Below are 24,152 nucleotides of genomic sequence, written 5' to 3' on the forward strand. Positions count from 1 at the left end.
AAACGAGAGAAAGACACAGGGATCAGTACAGAACACGACGACCAGAGCTCTAACGGTTCATTTGGGCGGATACTGTTCTTTTAATTGAATTTTTTGACACAACTGGTGATTACATACAACAGAGGACGTAATAAGGATTATCTTCGAAGAAAAAAAATCGTTTTTAACAGGAATACCACGCGGTTCATTTTACAAGATCATGACGGACAGAACAATGAGACGGCAAGTGCTGCTGATTATCTCGATTCTCTCTTTCAGTTCAGTGATTGGGCAGGTCAGCTACTCCATCCCAGAGGAAATGCCGAAAGGCTCTTTCGTGGGTGATATTGCGCAAGATTTGGGTTTGGATGTGAAAAGACTGAAATCGGGAAAAGCTCGAATTTATACAGGAGACAGTGCAGAGTACATCGAGCTAAATAAAGAGAGAGGAGTCCTCCTCGTCAAAGAGAGGATAGACAGAGAGGTGATCTGTGCACAGACAGCGCCCTGTGCTTTGCATTTCCAGGTCATTTTAGAGAATCCAATGGAGTTTTATAGCATTACTGTCGAGGTTACAGACATCAATGACAACGCCCCGATTTTTAAAAGAGGTGAAATGAAATTCAGAATAAGTGAGTCAGTTGTTACAGGGACAGTATTTGTGCTTGATCAGGCAGTCGATTTGGATGTTGGTGTGAACGGCCTTCAAAGTTATTTGTTAAAGCCAACCGATAACTTCGTGTTGAGGATGCAAAATCATGCCGACGGAAGCAAGGCTGTAGAAATGGTTTTACAGAAACCTTTAGATCGAGAAAAACAGGATCGTTTGTCGCTTGTATTGACGGCAGTAGACGGTGGTGACCCGCAGCTCTCCGGGACCGTGCAGATAAATGTAAATGTGCTAGATAGTAATGACAATGCCCCAGTTTTTACGCAGAAAATCTATAAGTCCACCTTAAGAGAAAATTCCCCTGCAGGAACTATAGTGATTACAGTTAGTGCCTCTGACTTAGATGAGGGATCTAATGGAAAGATATCCTACATTATATTGAATTCTGTTGATGATGCATCTGAAATTTTTGACATTAACAGAGAAAGTGGCGAAGTTAGGTTGGTGGGGAGCACTGACTTTGAAAAGAAGCGACAATATCAAATACCTGTCCAGGCTAGTGATGAAGGAGGACTAACCGATTCCAGTAAAGTTATAGTGGAAATAGTTGATACAAATGACAATATACCTGCAATAAATGTCATGTCAAAGTCCAGTATAATTAAAGAGGACATCCAGCCTGGCACTGTTGTGACGATGATAAACATCCAAGATCCAGACTCAGGTGAAAATGGAAAGGTTCAGTGTTATATCAACGAGAATATTCCATTCACAATGTCCTCAACATCAAATAATTTCTTCAGTTTGACAACAGACAGTGATCTGGACAGAGAGAGAGCCTCTGAGTATAATATTAGTGTAACCTGCTCTGATGAAGGAGTGCCCTCCCTCTCCAGCAGCGTCACTCTCACCTTACAGATCTCTGATGTGAATGACAACGCACCTGTCTTTGAGAGGAGCTCATATGAGGCCTACATTGTAGAGAACAACACACCAGGCCTCTCTATATTCACAGTGAAAGCCAGAGACGCTGACTGGAACCAGAATGCGCGTGTTTCTTACATCCTGGAGGACTCCTCTGTTAACGGAGTGCCAGTCTCCTCATATGTGTCCGTCAGTGCTGATAGTGGAGTCATCCATGCAGTGCGCTCTTTTGACTACGAGCAGATCAAAGATTTCCAGTTCCGCGTCAAAGCGCAGGATGGAGGCTCTCCTCCACTCAGTAGTAATGTGAGTGTGAAAATAATGATCAAGGACCAGAACGACAACCCTCCTCAGGTTCTGTACCCAGTCCAGACTGGTGGCGCTCTGGTGGCTGAAATGGTGCCTCGTTCAGCAGATGTGGGCTACCTGGTGACTAAAGTGGTGGCTGTTGATGTGGACTCTGGACAGAATGCCTGGCTCTCCTATAAACTGCAGAAAGCCACAGACAGGGCGCTGTTTGAAGTGGGCTTACAGAATGGAGAAATCAGAACTATCCGCCAGGTGACTGATAAAGATGCTGTGAAACAGAGACTGACTGTTATAGTGGAGGACAACGGGCAGCCCTCTCGTTCAGCTACAGTCATTGTTAACGTGGCGGTGGCGGACAGCTTCCCTGAAGTGCTGTCGGAGTTCACTGACTTTCCTCACGACAAGGAGTACAATGACAACCTGACTTTTTACTTAGTGCTGGCTTTGGCTGTAGTGTCCTTCCTCTTCATCACGTGTTTAGTGGTTATTATATCAGTGAAAATCTACAGATGGAGACAGTCTCGCGTCCTGTATCACTCCAGTCTCCCTGTGATTCCATATTATCCTCCACGTTACTCAGACACTCTGGGGACAGGGACTCTCCCACACGTGTACAACTACGAGGTGTGCAGGACGACTGACTCCAGAAAGAGTGACTGCAAGTTCGGCAGAGCTGGTAGTCAGAACGTGTTGATAATGGACCCCAGTTCTACAGGGACGATGCAGCGGATGCAGAGTGAGAAGAGCATCCTGGATGAACCAGACTCTCCTCTAGAGGTTAGACTGTTTTAAAACTGTTCCAGTGTTTTCTTAATGATAAAAGATGTAATTAATGTCACACAACTTTTGCGCGGATAGGTGTTCATTAGGCAAAAAAAACAAAACTTTGTGTGTGTGTGTGTGTGTGTGTGTGTGTGTGTGTGTGTGTGTGTGTGTGTGTTTGTGAGAGAGAGAGAGAGAGAGAGAGAGAGAGAAAGTGTGTGTGTGTGTGTGTGTGTGTGAGAGAGACAGATCTCTCTCTATCTGAGAGAGAGAGAGAGAGAGAGAGAGGTATTACTTCTCCTGAAACAAGGTGAAGCCTTTATTTGATGAGTACTTCTACCAACTTCATAAAATCTTAAAGTATTGCTTTCTGATTTAGGTGGTGGACCTCTGCAGTTAAATTGCGCCTCTCGAAATCGGTTATAAGGCGCAGCTTTTAGTGTGAAATGGCTGACATGTACCTGGTCTATCTACGCTCCTGGGCTTCAATACTTTCTCCTTTGTCAGATCTGTGTAGTACATTAAATTGAACTCATAGGGCCGCTGTTGGCCAGTCAGTGGTAATTGTAGGGCAGGTTTCAGCAGCACCTCCCCATCGTTCTTTTTCTTAAGTCAGAGAAAAGCACACACGCAGTAGGGACATAGCACTGTAAGCGAGCCGTTATCGCCGACACGGACAGCTGCCTTTAACTGTAATTCATCGGTTTCTTCAAATTGCTGTATTTGCCGAGGAAACACATCGGATTTTCTTTCCGACGGATATACGACTGTAACGGGATTCGTGCTTCATGGAAATACCGGACAGAACAATGAGGGGGGAAGTGCTGTTGTTTATCTCAATCCTTTCTCTCACATCGGTGGTCGGGCAGGTCAGCTACTCTATTCCAGAGGAAATGGCTAAAGGGTCTTTAATCGGTAACATCGCTCAGGATTTAGGTTTGGACAGAAAGCGACTGACATCTGGCAAAGCTCGGATTTTTACAGGAGACAGCGCAGAGTACATCGAGCTGAACAGAGAACGAGGAGTCCTCCTCATCAAAGAGAAAATAGACAGAGAGGCGCTCTGTGGACAGACGACGCCCTGCGCTTTGCATTTTCAGGTTATTTTAGAAAACCCTATGGAATTATACACGGTTGTTGTCGAGATTACAGATATTAATGACAACACCCCAACTTTTGAAAAATCTGACATGAAATTCAAAATAAGTGAATCTGCTGTAATCGGAGCAAAATTCATGTTAGAGAGGGCAATAGATGCTGATGTTGGCATGAACAGTCTGCAGAGATACTTTCTCACCAAAACCGAGAATTTTGTTCTGAAATTAAAAGAACAGCCCGATGGAGAAAAGATAGCTGAAATGGTTTTACAAAAACCTCTTGACAGAGAAAAACAAGAGGAGATATTTCTGGTGTTAACTGCAGTGGACGGAGGGGAACCAAACCTATCTGGCACAGCACAGATACATGTTACAGTGCTTGATATAAATGACAATGCACCCGTTTTTACAAAGACGGTGTATAAAGCTACAATACCCGAAAACGCCCCTAAAGGTACGGTCATAACCACGGTCAGTGCCTCAGATGCTGATAAAGGATCAAACTCAAAGGTTACGTATTCAATATCAAACACAGCTGCAGGTGTACGAGACATGTTTGAGATGGATGAAGTAAATGGGGATTTGATTTTGAGAAGTAGTGTGGATTATGAAAAAGCACGTTTCTATCAAATACATGTGCAAGCCAGTGATGAAGGAGGGCTGACAGATTCATGTAAGATTACGGTTGAAGTGATTGACATTAATGATAACAAGCCAGTGATTAATATAATGTCACAGACTAATGTAATTCTCGAAGACTCTAAACCAGCAACAGTTGTTACTATGGTAAATGTTCAGGATTTAGATTCCGGAGATAATGGCAAAGTTCAGTGTGCAATCAATGAAAATATTCCTTTCACACTGAAGCCGACCTCAGGTAATTTCTTTAACCTGATAACAGACAGTGATCTGGACAGAGAGAGAGCCTCTGAGTATAACATTAGTGTGACCTGCTCTGATGAAGGAGTGCCCTCCCTCTCCAGCAGCGTCACTCTCACCTTACAGATCTCTGATGTGAATGACAACGCGCCTGTCTTTGAGAGGAGCTCATATGAGGCCTACATTGTAGAAAACAACACACCAGGCCTCTCTATATTCACAGTGAAAGCCAGAGACGCTGACTGGAACCAGAATGCGCGTGTTTCTTACATCCTGGAGGACTCCTCTGTTAACGGAGTGCCAGTCTCCTCATATGTGTCCGTCAGTGCTGATAGTGGAGTCATCCATGCAGTGCGCTCTTTTGACTACGAGCAGATCAAAGATTTCCAGTTCCGCGTCAAAGCGCAGGATGGAGGCTCTCCTCCACTCAGTAGTAATGTGAGTGTGAAAATAATGATCCAGGACCAGAACGACAACCCTCCTCAGGTTCTGTACCCGGTCCAGACTGGTGGCTCTCTGGTGGCAGAAATGGTGCCTCGTTCAGCAGATGTGGGCTACCTGGTGACTAAAGTGGTGGCTGTTGATGTGGACTCTGGACAGAATGCCTGGCTCTCCTATAAACTGCAGAAAGCCACAGACAGGGCGCTGTTTGAAGTGGGCTTACAGAATGGAGAAATCAGAACTATCCGCCAGGTGACTGATAAAGATGCTGTGAAACAGAGACTGACTGTTATAGTGGAGGACAACGGGCAGCCCTCTCGTTCAGCTACAGTCATTGTTAACGTTGCGGTGGCGGACAGCTTCCCTGAAGTGCTGTCGGAGTTCACTGACTTTCCTCACGAGAAGGAGTACAATGACAACCTGACTTTTTACTTAGTGCTGGCTTTGGCTGTAGTGTCCTTCCTCTTCATCACGTGTTTAGTGGTTATTATATCAGTGAAAATCTACAGATGGAGACAGTCTCGCGTCCTGTATCACTCCAGTCTCCCTGTGATTCCATATTATCCTCCACGTTACTCAGACACTTTGGGGACAGGGACTCTCCCACACGTGTACAACTACGAGGTGTGCAGGACGACTGACTCCAGAAGGAGTGACTGTAAGTTCGGCAGAGCTGGTAGTCAGAACGTGTTGATAATGGACCCCAGTTCTACAGGGACGATGCAGCGGATGCAGAGTGAGAAGAGTATCCTGGATGAACCAGACTCTCCTCTAGAGGTTAGTATACCAGAAGATACATATTTGTTACATCCACTAGTTGTAGGCCCACATACGGTACGTTGCCACATTGAGATTAGCTCGTTGGGAACAGTTGTGTACTTCATTTTTGTGGTTATCCTGATTCAGCACCACGGACAGCGCTCAGAGCAGTCTTGTTACTTATATGCCATTGTAAGGACTAGAAAAACGTGCCATTTCTCCATTTCTCCATTTTTCTCTCTCTCTCTCTCTCTCTCTCTCTCTTTCTCTCTCTCTCTATTTCCCCTGTGTGTTCGTGAATATGTGTGTCATGTGAAAGTCCCTTTGTATTCTGCGGTTTGTATAATCAATTTCTGTATACATATGTAAAGAGGATCATAAAGAATCATTCCGTTAAATAGTAGGGTTTTTTTTATTATTCAGCACCATGGACAGAGCAAACGAAAGCTGTGTCTCTGCACTTCACTAAATAGGCTACAGTAACTTGACAAATCATTTACCTTTCGTCCTCTATGTGCTCTTTGACACTGTGGTATGTGTAGCTGCCTGCGTGGTTGTATTATTGCTTCATATTTTACTTTTTATTATCCGTTGCTGTGGTCATGTTTGTCATTATAAGAAATGCAAACAGATTTGAGTGTTAAAGTTCATATTCGAGTTCAGTTCAGCAGATTGGTCTTATCTCTTTCTTGCCTTTTGTTAAAATTCATTCAAGTTGGTTCACCAGAGTAATTTGCCATGTAGTTCAGTCCATTGAACAGAGAGGGACGCTGTTGGCCATCGAGTTGCTGAGGAAGCATTCGTTGCAGTACCTCCCCTATACCTCAACATATTACACTGGAACATAGAGAGAGGCAGATTTAACAGTCGGGACTACCATGAGCCAGGACGACACAAGGGGATTTCTTTGTTCGACAATTTAGGATAAGTGCCATCTTTCAGACCAAATACGTGTACCTACGAGTCAAAATCGGAACCTGAGGCAGAGAAACAGAGGATTATCTGGGGTTTTTTCTTCACAGACATGTCGTCGGGAACGATGGGATGGCAAGTGCTGTTGTTTTTCTCGGTGCTCTCTCTCAGTGTAGTGCAGGGGCAGGTCAGCTACTCCATTCCAGAGGAAATGGCAAAGGGGGCTTTAATAGGCAATGTAGCCCAGGATTTAGGTTTAAGTGTGGAAAGACTGAAGTCCGGTAAAGCTCGTATTTATAGTGGTAACAGCGAGGAATATATCGAGCTGAAGAGAGAAAGAGGAGTCCTGGTGATTAAAGATAAAATAGACAGAGAGTCTCTATGCGGTCAAACAATGCCCTGCGCACTCCATTTTCAGATGATCCTGGAAAACCCAATGGAGTTTTACACGGTTACTGTCGAAATTACCGATATAAATGACAATCCTCCCACATTTGAGAGAGGTGAGATGAAATATGAAATCAGCGAATCAGCTCTTACTGGAGCTCGATTCGTGTTAGAGAAAGCCATAGACGATGATGTTGGTGTAAACGGCTTGAGCAGCTACGCCCTAAAACCCAGTGATAATTTTGTTTTGAAAACCGTCAGCCGAGGAGACGGGACTAAACATGTGGAGATGGTTTTACAGAAACCATTAGACCGAGAGAGTCAAGAGCATGTATCATTAATACTAACTGCTCTGGATGGCGGTGAACCACAGCTCTCGGGGACAATGCAGATTATCATAACTGTGTTAGACGTCAATGACAACGCGCCTGTGTGTTCAAAACCGGAGTATAAGGCAAGTGTTACAGAAAACGCTCCTGTTGGCACTGTAATAACTACTGTAAGGGCTTCAGATATAGATAAAGGCAATAACGGAAAAGTAACATACATGATTTCAAAGTCTGGAGCAGCAGGTCTCTTTCAAATTGATGCCAATAACGGACTATTGACCTTAAGTGGAAATGTAGATTATGAAAAAAGGAGACTGTATGAGATTGATGTTCAGGTGTCAGATCAGGGAGGATTATCCGACTCATGCAAAGTAATTGTAGACGTGACAGATACTAATGATAACCCTCCATCGATTAACATCATGTCTAAGTCAAACACGGTATCAGAGAACATGAAACAGGGGACGGTTGTAACAATGCTGAATATACAAGATCCGGACTCTAATGAAAATGGCAAAGTCATGTGTGTCTTAAACGAAAATATTCCGTTTGCCATTAAATCAACAACAAATAATTTCTTTACCGTTGTGACAGACAGTGAGTTAGACAGAGAGAGAGCCTCTGAGTATAATATTAATGTGACCTGCTCTGATGAAGGAGTGCCCTCCCTCTCCAGCAGCGTCACTCTCACCTTACAGATCTCTGATGTGAATGACAACGCGCCTGTCTTTGAGAGGAGCTCATATGAGGCCTACATTGTAGAGAACAACACACCAGGCCTCTCTATATTCACAGTGAAAGCCAGAGACGCTGACTGGAACCAGAATGCTCGTGTTTCTTACATCCTGGAGGACTCCTCTGTTAACGGAGTGCCAGTCTCCTCATATGTGTCCGTCAGTGCTGATAGTGGAGTCATCCATGCAGTGCGCTCTTTTGACTACGAGCAGATCAAAGATTTCCAGTTCCGCGTCAAAGCGCAGGATGGAGGCTCTCCTCCACTCAGTAGTAATGTGAGCGTGAAAATAATGATCCAGGACCAGAACGACAACCCCCCTCAGGTTCTGTACCCAGTCCAGACTGGTGGCTCTCTGGTGGCTGAAATGGTGCCTCGTTCAGCAGATGTGGGCTACCTGGTGACTAAAGTGGTGGCTGTTGATGTGGACTCTGGACAGAATGCCTGGCTCTCCTATAAACTGCAGAAAGCCACAGACAGGGCGCTGTTTGAAGTGGGCTTACAGAATGGAGAAATCAGAACTATCCGCCAGGTGACTGATAAAGATGCTGTGAAACAGAGACTGACTGTTATAGTGGAGGACAACGGGCAGCCCTCTCGTTCGGCTACAGTCATTGTTAACGTTGCGGTGGCGGACAGCTTCCCTGAAGTGCTGTCGGAGTTCACTGACTTTCCTCACGACAAGGAGTACAATGACAACCTGACTTTTTACTTAGTGCTGGCTTTGGCTGTAGTGTCCTTCCTCTTCATCACGTGTTTAGTGGTGATTATATCAGTGAAAATCTACAGATGGAGACAGTCTCGCGTCCTGTATCACTCCAGTCTCCCTGTGATTCCATATTATCCTCCACGTTACTCCGACACTTTGGGGACTGGGACTCTCCCACACGTGTACAACTACGAGGTGTGCAGGACGACTGACTCCAGAAGGAGTGACTGTAAGTTCGGCAGAGCTGGTAGTCAGAACGTGTTGATAATGGACCCCAGTTCTACAGGGACGATGCAGCGGATACAGAGTGAGAAGAGCATCCTGGACGAACCAGACTCTCCTCTAGAGGTTTGACTGCTTTTTAAACTGTTTAAGTATTTTCTTAATGTTCAGTCAATAACGCACAACTTTTTTTTTTTTCTTGAAGTGACAAACTGGGGAGCATATGCTATGCATTATTCTCTCCACTGCAATGTAAACTGGTTGCTTTTTTAAAAGAGATTCCTAGTTTACTTCTCATGCTCCTCGAATAGGTATTAACCTAAAGTTTGCATCGTGAACGACAAGACGAATTTTTTTTACAATAGTAATACATATTATTATTATTATTATTATTATTATTATTATTATTATTATTATTATCATTAGTGTATCAACAATATTTTTTTATATTTTATTTCATACCTTAACATCCCGTTACTTGAACAGCTTGTGCAGTCTGGCAGGTGTGGCTCTCATTCATATGTGATTCACTTCAGAACTGCGGACAGCGATATAAATAGGACATCCACTTGTGCTTGTCCACTGCTGTTTACATAGTTTTGATAGCTGTCTCTGTCTTTGTTCTTCTCATTTCCCCATCACTGAAATATGTAGTGAAACCTTTGTTTTCTGAGCTGTTTGTCAGTCCCAGTCATTCAATCGGATTTTGTATCCACATTCCTGAGACGTCTCATAAACACAGTGTCTTCAATGGTGTGTCTATTCTCTTTAAATGTACATTTACAATCATTTTGACAGTAAACTTGCTGAATATGACTCAATTCTTACTCCTTCAGTTGTTTGAAAAGTCCAAGATATTATATAGGTAGATGTATTGTCACTTAATGTCCGGAAGGTTCACAGTGTGTTCTCCAGAGTTGAATTTTAGTTGGTGCTCTGCAGTTTTATAATGTGGACTCTTAGGGCCGCTGTTGACCAGAGTGTTGCTGAATGAGAGCAGGGTTGTAGCAGCACCTCCCATGTAACGTCGACACAATACAGAGAGATCACGACGGGGAAAGAACGGACATTTCTGACTGCGAAACATCTTTTTAAAAGAAGAGGAGAAATTTCGACCTGCAAGAGATTTGCTTCTAACGAGTGGATTATGGAGCTGTTTGTTTGACTTCTAACATCAGTATTTAAGAGATATCTGTTTTTTCTGGAATATAAACAGAGTGTGGAGCCTCATTGGGAAAATATCGGATAGAACAATGAATCGGCAAGTACTGTTGTTTGCCTCTCTCCTTTTCCTCGACTCGGTGTTCGGGCAGGTCAGTTACTCTATTCCGGAAGAAATGTCGAAAGGCTCTTTAGTTGGCAATATAGCACAAGATTTAGGTTTAGAAATAAAACGTTTGATATCCGGCAAAGCTAAGATCTACACGAGGAACAGCGACCAGTACATCGAGCTGAACAGAGAAAGAGGAGTCCTCCTCGTCAAAGACAGGATCGACAGAGAGGTGCTGTGCACAGAGACGGCGCTTTGTGCTTTACATTTTCAGATTATTTTAGAGAATCCGATGGAGTTTTACACGGTTACTGTCGAGATCACCGACATTAATGATAATGCACCAACCTTTGAAAAAGGTGAGATGAAATTCAAAATAAGTGAGTCAGCGATCACCGGGGCAAAATTTGTGCTGAAAAGGGCTGTAGATCTTGATGTTGGAATTAATGGTGTTCATAGATACGAATTAAAGCCAACAGACAATTTTGCTCTGAAGCTTCACAATAACGCTGATGGGAATACAAACGTTGAGATGGTGCTACAGAAGCCTTTAGACAGAGAGAAACAAGAGCAGATATCTCTCGTGTTGACGGCTGTAGATGGAGGAGAGCCGCAGATGTCCGGAACAATGCTGATTGTCATCACAGTTTTAGACGTTAATGATAATGCTCCTGTTTTTACACAGCAAACATACAAAGCTACAGTTACTGAGAATTCACCTAAAGGAACTGTTGTAGCCACTGTTACAGCCTCAGATGCAGATCAAGGATCTAATGGTAAAATAACTTATTCAATCACAGACAATGTCAGACATGTATTTGAGGTAAATGAGGAAAACGGAGAAGTGTCTTTAATTGGGAACATTGACTACGAAAAGTCGAGACATTTTCAAATCAATTTGCTTGCCAGTGATGACGGAGGACTCACTGATTCTTGTAAATTAATTGTTGATGTGAGAGATGTAAATGACAACAAGCCGGAAATCAACATAATGTCAAAGTCAAATGTGATTTCAGAGGATGCCAAACTCAATACAGTTGTTACAATGATAAATATTGAGGACTTAGATTCAGGAGAAAATGGGAAAGTGCAGTGTTTTATCAGTGAAAATGTTCCATTTAATCTAAAAACATCAACAAATAATTTCTATAGTTTAGTGACAGACAGTGATCTGGACAGAGAGAGAGCCTCTGAGTATAATATAAGTGTGACCTGCTCTGATGAAGGAGTGCCCTCCCTCTCTAGCAGCGTCACTCTCACCTTACAGATCTCTGATGTGAATGACAACGCGCCTGTCTTTGAGAGGAGCTCATATGAGGCCTACATTGTAGAAAACAACACACCAGGCCTCTCTATATTCACAGTGAAAGCCAGAGACGCTGACTGGAACCAGAATGCTCGTGTTTCTTACATCCTGGAGGACTCCTCTGTTAACGGAGTGCCAGTCTCCTCATATGTGTCCGTCAGTGCTGATAGTGGAGTCATCCATGCAGTGCGCTCTTTTGACTACGAGCAGATCAAAGATTTCCAGTTCCGCGTCAAAGCGCAGGATGGAGGCTCTCCTCCACTCAGTACTAATGTGAGCGTGAAAATGATGATCCAGGACCAGAACGACAACCCTCCTCAGGTTCTGTACCCAGTCCAGACTGGTGGCTCTCTGGTGGCTGAAATGGTGCCTCGTTCAGCAGATGTGGGCTATCTGGTGACTAAAGTGGTGGCTGTTGATGTGGACTCTGGACAGAATGCCTGGCTCTCCTATAAACTGCAGAAAGCCACAGACAGGGCGCTGTTTGAAGTGGGCTTACAGAATGGAGAAATCAGAACCATCCGCCAGGTGACTGATAAAGATGCTGTGAAACAGAGACTGACTGTTATAGTGGAGGACAACGGGCAGCCCTCTCGTTCAGCTACAGTCATTGTTAACGTGGCGGTGGCGGACAGCTTCCCTGAAGTGCTGTCGGAGTTCACTGACTTTCCTCACGACAAGGAGTACAATGACAACCTGACTTTTTACTTAGTGCTGGCTTTGGCTGTAGTGTCCTTCCTCTTCATCACGTGTTTAGTGGTTATTATATCAGTGAAAATCTACAGATGGAGACAGTCTCGCGTCCTGTATCACTCCAGTCTCCCTGTGATTCCATATTATCCACCACGTTACTCAGACACTTTGGGGACAGGGACTCTCCCACACGTGTACAACTACGAGGTGTGCAGGACGACTGACTCCAGAAGGAGTGACTGTAAGTTCGGCAGAGCTGGTAGTCAGAACGTGTTGATAATGGACCCCAGTTCTACAGGGACGATGCAGCGGATGCAGATTGAGAAGAGCATCCTGGATGAACCAGACTCTCCTCTAGAGGTCAGTTAAATAATGCAGTTTCGTCTCTCTACTTTCATTTGTCTTTCAGTGTTTAGTTGCATCGATCGTGGACTCTTACACGCTATTTCATAGATTTCAGAACCATGGACAGCTTCTCATTATTTGCATTCTCAGTCATTGACAGGCTGTTCTAGTTTACATGTACGTTACTTTGACTTGGGTGCGTTGTGTGTTAAAACGGACTATGGTCAGACTGCTTTGACCTGTTTTTTATGCAGGTTGTTTTTATACTTACCTTCTGGCTTTCAATAGCAACTAATAACATGCCATCATAAGCGCTGTATATGGTATCCAAAATGCTGCCCATTTCTATTCATAGTTCTTCAGTGGCAGAGTGCTGGTATATGTTTGGTCATCCAAATTGTTGACATATTATTTATTTCAAACACCAGCGACGTTTAAATGTGTATGTTAACATCGGTACATGCAATAATTGTGTCTACATGAAAGCTCTTGTGACTGTCAATAGTGCTGGCCGTTCATAAGACTTTCATCATTTCAACACCTCGGACAGCGACTTTCTGCACTCAGCTTTATCTTCTATGTCCGCATTTTTTCAAGATTTGTATTACTCATATGTCTAAGTGGTTTTGTTGTTTTTTCTTTTCTTTCCTAATTTCCCCCTCACTCTTATAACTTTACTGTGGTTTGTGTCTCTTTCTACATATTCGTATAGCTGAAGTTAAAAAAGGGGGAGAAATTAGAACCATAAACCGATCTCAGGTGGCGAGTCATTGTTTGAGAGGAGAATAATGTTACTTATTCGGCTTTTATTTCATTATTTCAAGTGAGACCTTTCTCAGAGCATGTTTTCTGCAAAGATGAATTAATGTAGGTCTTGTGTAGTTTTGTGGAATGAACTCTTAGGGCCGCTGTTGACCAGAGTGTGCACGGCTGAGAGTAGTTTTGTGGCAGCACCTCCCATGTACCATCGCCATAATGAAGAGAGAACACGACGGGAGAGAACAGACATTCTGGATATGTTGAATATATAACAGACACGACGAGGTCCAAGACTCTTCTTTCGATTGTATGGATTATACAGCGGCTGTGTTTGTGTTTTACTTTGGACTGGATCTCATTTCATGGAATAAATAACCGGACTGTAGAGCCTCGCTGAGAATATACTCGGATAGAACAATGGAGGGACTAGCGCTGTTGTTGATCTCTCTCCTTTCCCTTGGCTCGGTAATTGGGCAGGTTAGTTACACAATACCGGAGGAAATGGCGAAAGGGTCTCTAGTCGGTAACATAGCACAAGATTTAGGTTTAGAAAGCAAACGTTTGACTTCAGGTAAAGCGCGAATTTACACCCGAGACAGCGACCAGTACATCGAGCTGAACAGAGAAAGAGGAGTCCTCCTTGTTAAAGACAGGATCGACAGAGAGGCGCTCTGCAGACAGACGACGCCGTGTGCTTTACATTTTCAGATTATTTTAGAGAATCCAATGGAGTTTTACACGGTTACTGTCCAGATCACTGACATTAATGATAACGCACCAACCTTTGAGGAGGGGGAAATCAGATTTAGAATAAGTGAGTCAGCTATAATCGGGGCAAAATTTGTCCTACAAAGGGCGGAGGATCTTGATGTTGGAATGAATGATCTCCAAAGGTATGAATTAAAACCAACAGATAATTTTGCTCTGAAGCTGCACAATAACGCTGATGGGAATAAAAACGTTGAGATGGTGCTACAGAAGCCTTTAGACAGAGAGAAACAAGAGCAGATATCTCTCGTGTTGACGGCTGTAGATGGAGGAGAGCCGCAGATGTCAGGAACAATGCTGATTGTCATCACAGTTTTAGACGCTAACGATAATGCTCCTGTTTTTACACAGCAAACATACAAAGCTACAGTTACTGAGAATTCACCTAAAGGAACTGTTGTAGCCACTGTTACAGCCTCAGATGCTGATCAAGGCTCGCACGGTAAAATAACTTATTCAATTACTAATACATTCGATGATGTCAGGAGAGTATTTAAGATCAACAAAGAAACTGGTGAAGTTACCTTGATTGGAAATATTGACTTTGAGGAGTCCCGAAATTTTCAAATAAATTTGCTTGCTAGTGACGATGGAGGACTCACTGATTCTTGTAAGTTAATTGTTGATGTGCAAGATGTAAATGACAACAAGCCGGAAATCAACATAATGTCAAAGTCAACTGTGATTTCAGAGGATGCCAAACTCAACACGGTTGTTACAATGATAAATATTGAGGACAAAGACACAGGAGAAAACGGAAAAGTGCAGTGTTTTATCAGTGAAAATGTACCCTTCATTTTAAAAACATCGGCCAATAATTTCTATAGTTTAGTGACAGACAGTGATCTGGACAGAGAGAGAGCCTCTGAGTATAACATTAGTGTAACCTGCTCTGATGAAGGAGTGCCCTCCCTCTCCAGCAGCGTCACTCTCACCTTGCAGATCTCTGATGTGAATGACAACGCGCCTGTCTTTGAGAGGAGCTCATATGAGGCCTACATTGTAGAAAACAACACACCAGGCCTCTCTATATTCACAGTGAAAGCCAGAGACGCTGACTGGAACCAGAATGCTCGTGTATCTTACATCCTGGAGGACTCCTCTGTTAACGGAGTGCCAGTCTCCTCATATGTGTCCGTCAGTGCTGATAGTGGAGTCATCCATGCAGTGCGCTCTTTTGACTACGAGCAGATCAAAGATTTCCAGTTCCGCGTCAAAGCGCAGGATGGAGGCTCTCCTCCACTCAGTAGTAATGTGAGTGTGAAAATGATGATCCAGGACCAGAACGACAACCCTCCTCAGGTTCTGTACCCAGTCCAGACCGGTGGCTCTCTGGTGGCTGAAATGGTGCCTCGTTCAGCAGATGTAGGCTATCTGGTGACTAAAGTGGTGGCTGTTGATGTGGACTCTGGACAGAATGCCTGGCTCTCCTATAAACTGCAGAAAGCCACAGACAGGGCGCTGTTTGAAGTGGGCTTACAGAATGGAGAAATCAGAACTATCCGCCAGGTGACTGATAAAGATGCTGTGAAACAGAGACTGACTGTTATAGTGGAGGACAACGGGCAGCCCTCTCGTTCAGCTACAGTCATTGTTAACGTGGCGGTGGCGGACAGCTTCCCTGAAGTGCTGTCGGAGTTCACTGACTTTCCTCACGACAAGGAGTACAATGACAACCTGACTTTTTACTTAGTGCTGGCTTTGGCTGTAGTGTCCTTCCTCTTCATCACGTGTTTAGTGGTTATTATATCAGTGAAAATCTACAGATGGAGACAGTCTCGCGTCCTGTATCACTCCAGTCTCCCTGTGATTCCATATTATCCACCACGTTACTCAGACACTTTGGGGACAGGGACTCTCCCACACGTGTACAACTACGAGGTGTGCAGGACGACTGACTCCAGAAAGAGTGACTGTAAGTTCGGCAGAGCTGGTAGTCAGAACGTGTTGATAATGGACCCCAGTTCTACAGCGACGATGCAGCGGATGCAAATTGAGAAGAGCATCCTGGATGAACCAGACTCTCCTCTAGAGGTTAGACTGCTTTAACATTGTTTCCACAGTATTAACAATGACATTTCCTCTTTCAAATTTAAAACACGTACTTTTCCAGTAGACAAAATGGGAACAACTAGGTGAGCGATCAACGACATGTAGTCTTAAACTGTCTTTATTCACTCTTTTGGCCTTAAAATGGATCCATTAGTGTGTCCATCTCTTTTCATATCTCTTTGCTGAAGTTCAGTTGTTTGGTATGGATTGAGTATTAATATCGTTGTTGCTTTCCTCTTTCTTAACTTGTTGTCGAGGCAGATACACAACTGTCTTTTTTTTTTTGCAATCTAACTTTGCATAATGTTTAAACGCTCAGCCGATTGTTTCACTACTCCCTTCCCATACCCATGAACCTGTTTTTCTTATATTTTGCCACTGATTTTGAACACACACTGGTGAATTTTCCGCATAATATGTAATGTGGTCGTCTTCTTGTCTTCGCATTAATATTTTCTGTGGGCATCAGTACAGAAAATATGTGTATGGTGATAGGAGTGAGGGGTGATGTCGGTCGTTCATCAGAATGTATCCATTTCAGAACGTCGGACAGCGACATTAAATGTGTCTGCTTGTCTTACCTTGCTTCAGTGTTCACAGTTTGTATGGTGAAATACGTTTGTACACAGTTCAGGTTTCTGGCTAAATCCTTTCAAACTCCTTTAATCTATATTGTGTTTTCATTCCCTCAATCAAATTGCTGCATTCTGTTATGTGTGACACAATATGCAAATGCAGCGTTGTATAGTTAAGGTTGCTTAAAATTGACTGCAACAACACCTTTCAAGATGAGACGAATAGGACTGAGAACATGTTGACATTGTCATCGTATTCAGAATCACTTTCATGCAACTTCAGAGTTATTTCATAGAAAGTCCTCTGCACAGGGATTATTGTGTTGGTTTTCTGCAGTTTTATGATGTGGACTCTTAGGGCCGCTGTTGACCAGAGTGTCGATGGCTGACTGTAGGTTTGTAGCAGCACCTCCCATGTAACGTCGACATAATAAAGAAAGAGCTCGACGAGAAAGAACGGACACTCCAGTCTTGTACTATATTTGAAAAGAAAACATCGACCTTTGAGACTTTCTTCCTCTTTTGTGGATTATGCGGGCGCTAAACTGAGGTTTGATTGTGGAATCGATATCATATTTTTTGGATATAAACACGCTGAATCACACGGAAATAACTGGAATAGAACAATGGCGAGGCAAGTACTGCTGTTTATCTGTGTCTTCTCCGTCGGCTCGGTGCTCGGGCAGGTCAGCTACACAATACCGGAGGAAATGGCCAAAGGATCTTTGGTCGGTAATATAGCACACGATTTAGGTTTACAAACGAAACGTCTTACATCTGGTAAGGCTCGAATTTATTCCCGAGACAGCGACCAGTACATCGAGCTGAACAGAGAAAGAGGAGCCCTCATCGTCAAAGAGAAAATCGACAGAGAGGCGCTCTGCAGACAGACGACGCCGTGTGCTTTACATTTTCAGATCATTTTGGAAAATCCTATGGAGTTTTACAGTGTTACAGTTCAGATCACTGACATTAATGATAATGCACCAACCTTTGAAAAAGGTGAAATGAAATTCAAAATTAGCGAGTCAGCGATCACTGGAGCAAAATTTATGCTGGAAAGGGCTGTGGACCGTGATGTTGGAATTAATGGTGTTCATAGATACGAATTAAAACCAACAGATAATTTTGCTCTGAAGCTGCACAATAATGCTGATGGGAATAAAAACGTTGAGATGGTGCTACAGAAGCCTTTAGACAGAGAGAAACAAGAGCAGATATCTCTCGTGTTGACGGCTGTAGATGGAGGAGAGCCGCAGATGTCAGGAACAATGCTGATTGTCATCACAGTTTTAGACGCTAATGATAATGCTCCTGTTTTTACACAGCAAACATACAAAGCTACAGTTACTGAGAATTCACCTAAAGGAACTGTTGTAGCCACTGTTACAGCCTCAGATGCTGATCAGGGCTCTAATGGTAAAATAACTTATTCAGTCACGAATGCATTAGATGATATAAGGGAAGTATTTGAGGTAAATGAGGGAAACGGTGATGTTACTTTAATTGGAAATATTGACTTTGAAATTTCGCGAAGCTATCAAATAAATTTACTCGCTAGTGATGAGGGAGGACTCACTGATTCTTGCAAATTATTTGTCGATGTGCAGGACATGAATGACAACAAGCCTGAAATAAACATAATGTCCAAATCAACTGTTATATCAGAGGATGCCAAACTCAATACAGTTGTGACAATGATAAATATTGAGGACAAGGACTCAGGAGAAAACGGTAACGTCAAATGCTTTATCAACGATAATATACCTTTCACTTTGAAAGCATCAACAAATAATTTCTATAGTTTAGTGACAGACAGTGATCTGGACAGAGAGAGAGCCTCTGAGTATAATATTAGTGTGACCTGCTCTGATGAAGGAGTGCCCTCCCTCTCCAGCAGCGTCACTCTCACCTTACAGATCTCTGATGTGAATGACAACGCGCCTGTCTTTGAGAGGAGCTCATATGAGGCCTACATTGTAGAAAACAACACACCAGGCCTCTCTATATTCACAGTGAAAGCCAGAGACGCTGACTGGAACCAGAATGCTCGTGTTTCTTACATCCTGGAGGACTCCTCTGTTAACGGAGTGCCAGTCTCCTCATATGTGTCCGTCAGTGCTGATAGTGGAGTCATCCATGCAGTGCGCTCTTTTGACTACGAGCAGATCAACGATTTCCAGTTCCGCGTCAAAGCGCAGGATGGAGGCTCTCCTCCACTCAGTAGTAATGTGAGTGTGAAAATGATGATCCAGGACCAGAACGACAACCCCCCTCAGGTTCTGTACCCGGTCCAGACTGGTGGCTCTCTGGTGGCTGAAATGGTGCCTCGTTCAGCAGATGTGGGCTATCTGGTGACTAAAGTGGTGGCTGTTGATGTGGACTCTGGACAGAATGCCTGGCTCTCCTATAAACTGCAGAAAGCCACAGACAGGGCGCTGTTTGAAGTGGGCTTACAGAATGGAGAAATCAGAACTATCCGCCAGGTGACTGATAAAGATGCTGTGAAACAGAGACTGACTGTTATAGTGGAGGACAACGGGCAGCCCTCTCGTTCAGCTACAGTCATTGTTAACGTGGCGGTGGCGGACAGCTTCCCTGAAGTGCTGTCGGAGTTCACTGACTTTCCTCACGACAAGGAGTACAATGACAACCTGACTTTCTACTTAGTGCTGGCTTTGGCTGTAGTGTCCTTCCTCTTCATCACGTGTTTAGTGGTTATTATATCAGTGAAAATCTACAGATGGAGACAGTCTCGCGTCCTGTATCACTCCAGTCTCCCTGTGATTCCATATTATCCTCCACGTTACTCAGACACTTTGGGGACAGGGACTCTCCCACACGTGTACAACTACGAGGTGTGCAGGACGACTGACTCCAGAAGGAGTGACTGTAAGTTCGGCAGAGCTGGTAGTCAGAACGTGTTGATAATGGACCCCAGTTCTACAGGGACGATGCAGCGGATGCAGAGTGAGAAGAGCATCCTGGATGAACCAGACTCTCCTCTAGAGGTTAGAAATGTTCCCCTTTTGGTTGTGACAAAGCTGCATGTTTAAATGTGTGTCTGCTCGCTGACATCTTAATTTCAGCACCTCGGACAGAGGCAGTAACCCCTCTACCACTTTTTCCTCTCTCTCAGTACTGTCACACAGCTCGAATAGTTTTCCTGGAGTTGTTTTGGTTTTCCTGACATTCATTTTTCATGCTCATACATGCCATTTTGATGATGATTGTATGGACAGTGCCCCACGTTTACGATTCATTTTAAAGTTGTTTCATTACTTCTGTAGCGCATAAAATGCAGATTCTTCAACTATGTCGAGCTGATTTTAGTTTTACCTTTCTTGCAATGTCACTCTTTGAACTCTATGGGCCGCTGTTGGTCAACGTGTTGCAGATGTAGACGGGATTTGGAGCAGACCCTCCCATGTCATGTCGTTATTTCAGAGAAAGAAAAAGGCAGAGAGCAGTGTTCACGGACAAATTGTCTCCTCGATGGATACACTCAGCTGATGTATTCTCCTTCAACATTTGCGGATTATATCGATATTCCTTTTTTATCTTCACATGGAAATATTTGTATTGTGAAACCGAGTCCGACACCCTTTTTTGTGGCGCAACGTAAACTGTGGATAGAACAATGAGACGGCAAGTGTTGTTTTTCATCTCGATATTCTCTCTCGGTTCAGTCCTCGGTCAAGTCAGCTACTCCATTCCGGAGGAAATGGCGAAGGGCTCTGTTGTGGGCAACATAGCACGAGACTTAGGTTTGGATGTGAAAAGATTGAAATCAGGTAAAGCCCGTATATTTACAGGCGACAGTGCAGAGTACATTGAGCTGAGTAGAGAAAGGGGACTGCTGCTCGTTAAGGAGAGGATCGACAGAGAGTCGCTCTGCAGACAGACGACGCCTTGTGCTCTGCATTTGCAGATTATTCTAGAAAACCCAATTGAGGTTTTCCGAATAACAGTGGAGATTACCGACATCAACGACAACAGCCCCAGTTTTAAAAATGAGGAGAAACGTTTTGAAATTAGCGAATCCGCTGTTACAGGATCTAAATTTGTGTTAGAAAGAGCGGTTGACGCCGACATAGGCGTTAATGGTCTGAAAAATTACAGCTTGAAACCTACAGATAATTTTGTACTGAAAATACAAAGTCATGCAGATGGAAATAAAAAGGTCGAAATGGTCTTACACAAGCCATTAGATCGAGAGAAAGAGGAACAAATATCACTGCTGTTAACAGCTGTAGATGGAGGGGAACCTCAGATGTCTGGTACAGTAAAGATCTATGTGACTGTGCTCGATGCAAACGACAATGCTCCTGTTTTCATGCAGTCAGTTTATAAGGCAGCCATAGCGGAAAATTCTCCGAAAGGAACAACACTGACAACAGTGAGTGCCTCTGATGCAGACAAAGGAACAAACGGGGACGTGTCTTATTCAGTGTCGACCACCATGGACAGTGTCTCTGACATATTTACAATCAATGAAAACGGTGAAGTGATTTTAGTTGGAACACTTGACTATGAAAAAGCCAAGTATTATCAAATTGATATTGAAGCTAATGACAGTGGTGGTCTTTCTGATTCCAGTAAGGTTATAGTCGATATTATTGACATTAATGATAACAAGCCTGTAATCAGTATACTCTCCAAATCTGATTCGATCCCAGAGGACTCTCCCCAAAATACAGTCATAGTTATGTTCAGTGTCCTTGACCCAGATTCAAATAACAATGGTCAAGTGACCTGCAGAATAAATGGCAACATACCCTTTACTATAACAACTTCTTCAAATGATTTATATAGTTTAGTGACAGACAGTGATCTGGACAGAGAGAGAGTCTCTGAGTTTAATATTAGTGTGACCTGCTCTGATGAAGGAGTGCCCTCCCTCTCCAGCAGCGTCACTCTCACCTTACAGATCTCTGATGTGAATGACAACGCGCCTGTCTTTGAGAGGAGCTCATATGAGGCCTACATTGTAGAAAACAACACACCAGGCCTCTCTATATTCACAGTGAGAGCCAGAGACGCTGACTGGAACCAGAATGCTCGTGTTTCTTACATCCTGGAGGACTCCTTTGTTAACGGAGTGCCATTCTCCTCATATGTGTCCGTCAGTGCTGATAGTGGAGTCATCCATGCAGTGCGCTCTTTTGACTACGAGCAGATCAAAGATTTCCAGTTCCGCGTCAAAGCGCAGGATGGAGGCTCTCCTCCACTCAGTAGTAATGTGAGCGTGAAAATAATGATCCAGGACCAGAACGACAACCCTCCTCAGGTTCTGTACCCGGTCCAGACTGGTGGCTCTCTGGTGGCTGAAATGGTGCCTCGTTCAGCAGATGTGGGCTACCTGGTGACTAAAGTGGTGGCTGTTGATGTGGACTCTGGACAGAATGCCTGGCTCTCCTATAAACTGCAGAAGGCCACAGACAGGGCGCTGTTTGAAGTGGGCTTACAGAATGGAGAAATCAGAACTATCCGCCAGGTGACTGATAAAGATGCTGTGAAACAGAGACTGACTGTTATAGTGGAGGACAACGGGCAGCCCTCTCGTTCAGCTACAGTCATTGTTAACGTGGCGGTGGCGGACAGCTTCCCTGAAGTGCTGTCGGAGTTCACTGACTTTCCTCACGACAAGGAGTACAATGACAACCTGACTTTTTACTTAGTGCTGGCTTTGGCTGTAGTGTCCTTCCTCTTCATCACGTGTTTAGTGGTTATTATATCAGTGAAAATCTACAGATGGAGACAGTCTCGCGTCCTGTATCACTCCAGTCTCCCTGTGATTCCATATTATCCTCCACGTTACTCAGACACTTTGGGGACAGGGACTCTCCCACACGTGTACAACTACGAGGTGTGCAGGACGACTGACTCCAGAAGGAGTGACTGTAAGTCCGGCAGAGCTGGTAGTCAGAACGTGTTGATAATGGACCCCAGTTCTACAGCGACGATGCAGCGGATGCAGATTGAGAAGAGCATCCTGGATGAACCAGACTCTCCTCTGGAGGTTAGTTTTGTGGAATGACATGAAGTGTGGCATTGCACCTTCTGACAGCATTTGTTTCTATTCATGACAGAAGTGTTGCTCGTTAAACTTGCAGATCTTAGAAAGTTCATAATGTGCTTATTCTTTCATCTTTAGCCAGTTTTGCATCCTTACAATCAGCCGCCCTTTATACTTGTAGAAGACACTTTAATATCCACTACTTCACATTTTAATTGTCTTATAAAATCTGGACATACCTAGTTGTCTGTAGTGTAAAATTCAGTAACATTTAAGCTTTGATCCTTTTAGTCCTAGACATATGAGCACTGCCCTTATCATGCTTTATATGTGTTACAATAGTAGGAATACTTTAGAATATACAAAAAGTAGAGCATTTCATGGTAAAAAACACACAGCCTTTGAATGTAATCCAGGAACTTACAGAACTCGTCAGTGTCAGCCTTTTTTGGTGACTTCGTACTTTTCTACATGTATGTTGTTTGCATTATCCGCCTCCTGTTGATCAACTATTAGTCCCAGCAAAGACACACCAACAGCAACAAATGAAGAGTGTTTGTCACTTTGAAATCAAATTTAAATCTGTGGAGCATGAATAGAGAATTGTCAGTAAATGTGTATTATGTTGTCAGAGTAACATTTCCATGCTGCATATATGACGATGAGTCGTCTTGTGCTCCATCTCTGTGGCAAAGAAAAAGAGCAGGTGATGATTTTAGTTGTTGAATTTATCAGCTTGGTGCTGGTCATTGCTGACATGTTTAATTACCAAGAAGGAGTTCCTGCTTGAAATAAGTTGTACCAGCTGCTCAAGGGTGGCCTGTTGGATTTTTTTCTCAGTGATCAGTAACCATCTTAACTTCAAAAAAGGCTTTTTATCACAGATAATTTCAGTAATTCACTAGAATTTAATAATACGTTTTTTATAGCTTCCTTTTAAGAGAAAATGTACCCCAATAAACAATGTGTTCTCTGTTCCTATTAAAAAGAGATAATTAAGCTCATATTAAATGAGTTAATTTGGGAGCTAATTTAAATTTTTCTGTTATTTACATGATTTAATTAGGCAGTTACATAATATTTAATTTCTGTGGAAGTAAGTTGTTGCCTGATTCATTTTATAATGACTGAAAGTCGTTTTTCTATCTTCATATTAAACCTCCTACTGCATGGTGAAGTTTTCTGCAGTGCAAGTGTTTGGACTCTCAGGGCCGCTGTTGGCTAATGTAGAACCTTCCCCCTCATCATTCGTTATATTTAACAGAGAAAGAGACTCACATAAAGCACACAACCGTCGATGCAGTGACCGGGAC

The 24,152-nt window shown here is 43.4% G+C and overlaps 6 protein-coding genes across 24 annotated transcripts in view; all 6 read left to right on the top strand.

The window, feature by feature from the left end:
• LOC311257657 (protocadherin gamma-C5-like) overlaps positions 1-24,152 on the top strand; it is a 262,082-nt gene that overhangs the window by 156,593 nt on the left and 81,337 nt on the right. The window contains exon 1 of one of the 19 annotated variants that reach the window (XM_084353449.1): positions 20,300-22,842. The exons of the other annotated variants lie outside the window; for them this stretch is intronic. Coding sequence (XP_084209575.1) covers positions 20,461-22,842 — 2,382 coding nt within the window. The 5' untranslated portion in view covers positions 20,300-20,460. Of the gene's footprint in view, positions 1-20,299; positions 22,843-24,152 lie in introns of those variants that run through there. 19 annotated transcript variants of the gene reach the window in all.
• LOC311257675 (protocadherin beta-16-like) lies at positions 45-2,614 on the top strand (the record flags this gene model as incomplete). Its single annotated transcript, XM_084353491.1, has 1 exon — positions 45-2,614. Exon 1 carries the CDS (start codon positions 200-202, stop codon positions 2,612-2,614), a length of 2,415 nt encoding a protein of 804 aa, XP_084209617.1. The 5' UTR covers positions 45-199.
• LOC311257684 (protocadherin gamma-A2-like) lies at positions 3,054-9,218 on the top strand. Its single transcript, XM_084353500.1, has 2 exons — positions 3,054-3,684; positions 7,091-9,218. Exons 1-2 carry the CDS (start codon positions 3,373-3,375, stop codon positions 9,182-9,184), a joined length of 2,406 nt encoding a protein of 801 aa, XP_084209626.1. The 5' UTR covers positions 3,054-3,372; the 3' UTR covers positions 9,185-9,218.
• LOC311257685 (protocadherin gamma-A5-like) lies at positions 10,104-12,690 on the top strand (the record flags this gene model as incomplete). Its single annotated transcript, XM_084353501.1, has 1 exon — positions 10,104-12,690. Exon 1 carries the CDS (start codon positions 10,306-10,308, stop codon positions 12,688-12,690), a length of 2,385 nt encoding a protein of 794 aa, XP_084209627.1. The 5' UTR covers positions 10,104-10,305.
• On the top strand, positions 13,660-16,242 carry LOC311257677 (protocadherin gamma-A2-like; the record flags this gene model as incomplete). The annotated part of the gene is made up of 1 exon (XM_084353493.1): positions 13,660-16,242. The coding sequence occupies exon 1, from the start codon at positions 13,843-13,845 to the stop codon at positions 16,240-16,242; it is 2,400 nt and encodes a 799-aa protein (XP_084209619.1). The 5' UTR covers positions 13,660-13,842.
• Positions 17,351-19,876, top strand: LOC311257485 (protocadherin beta-16-like; the record flags this gene model as incomplete). The annotated part of the gene is made up of 1 exon (XM_084353131.1): positions 17,351-19,876. Exon 1 carries the CDS (start codon positions 17,447-17,449, stop codon positions 19,874-19,876), a length of 2,430 nt encoding a protein of 809 aa, XP_084209257.1. The 5' UTR covers positions 17,351-17,446.

This window comes from Pagrus pagrus (assembly GCF_965226575.1).
Source record: "Pagrus pagrus genome assembly, chromosome: 5".
NCBI classification, from domain to species: Eukaryota; Metazoa; Chordata; class Actinopteri; order Spariformes; family Sparidae; genus Pagrus; species Pagrus pagrus.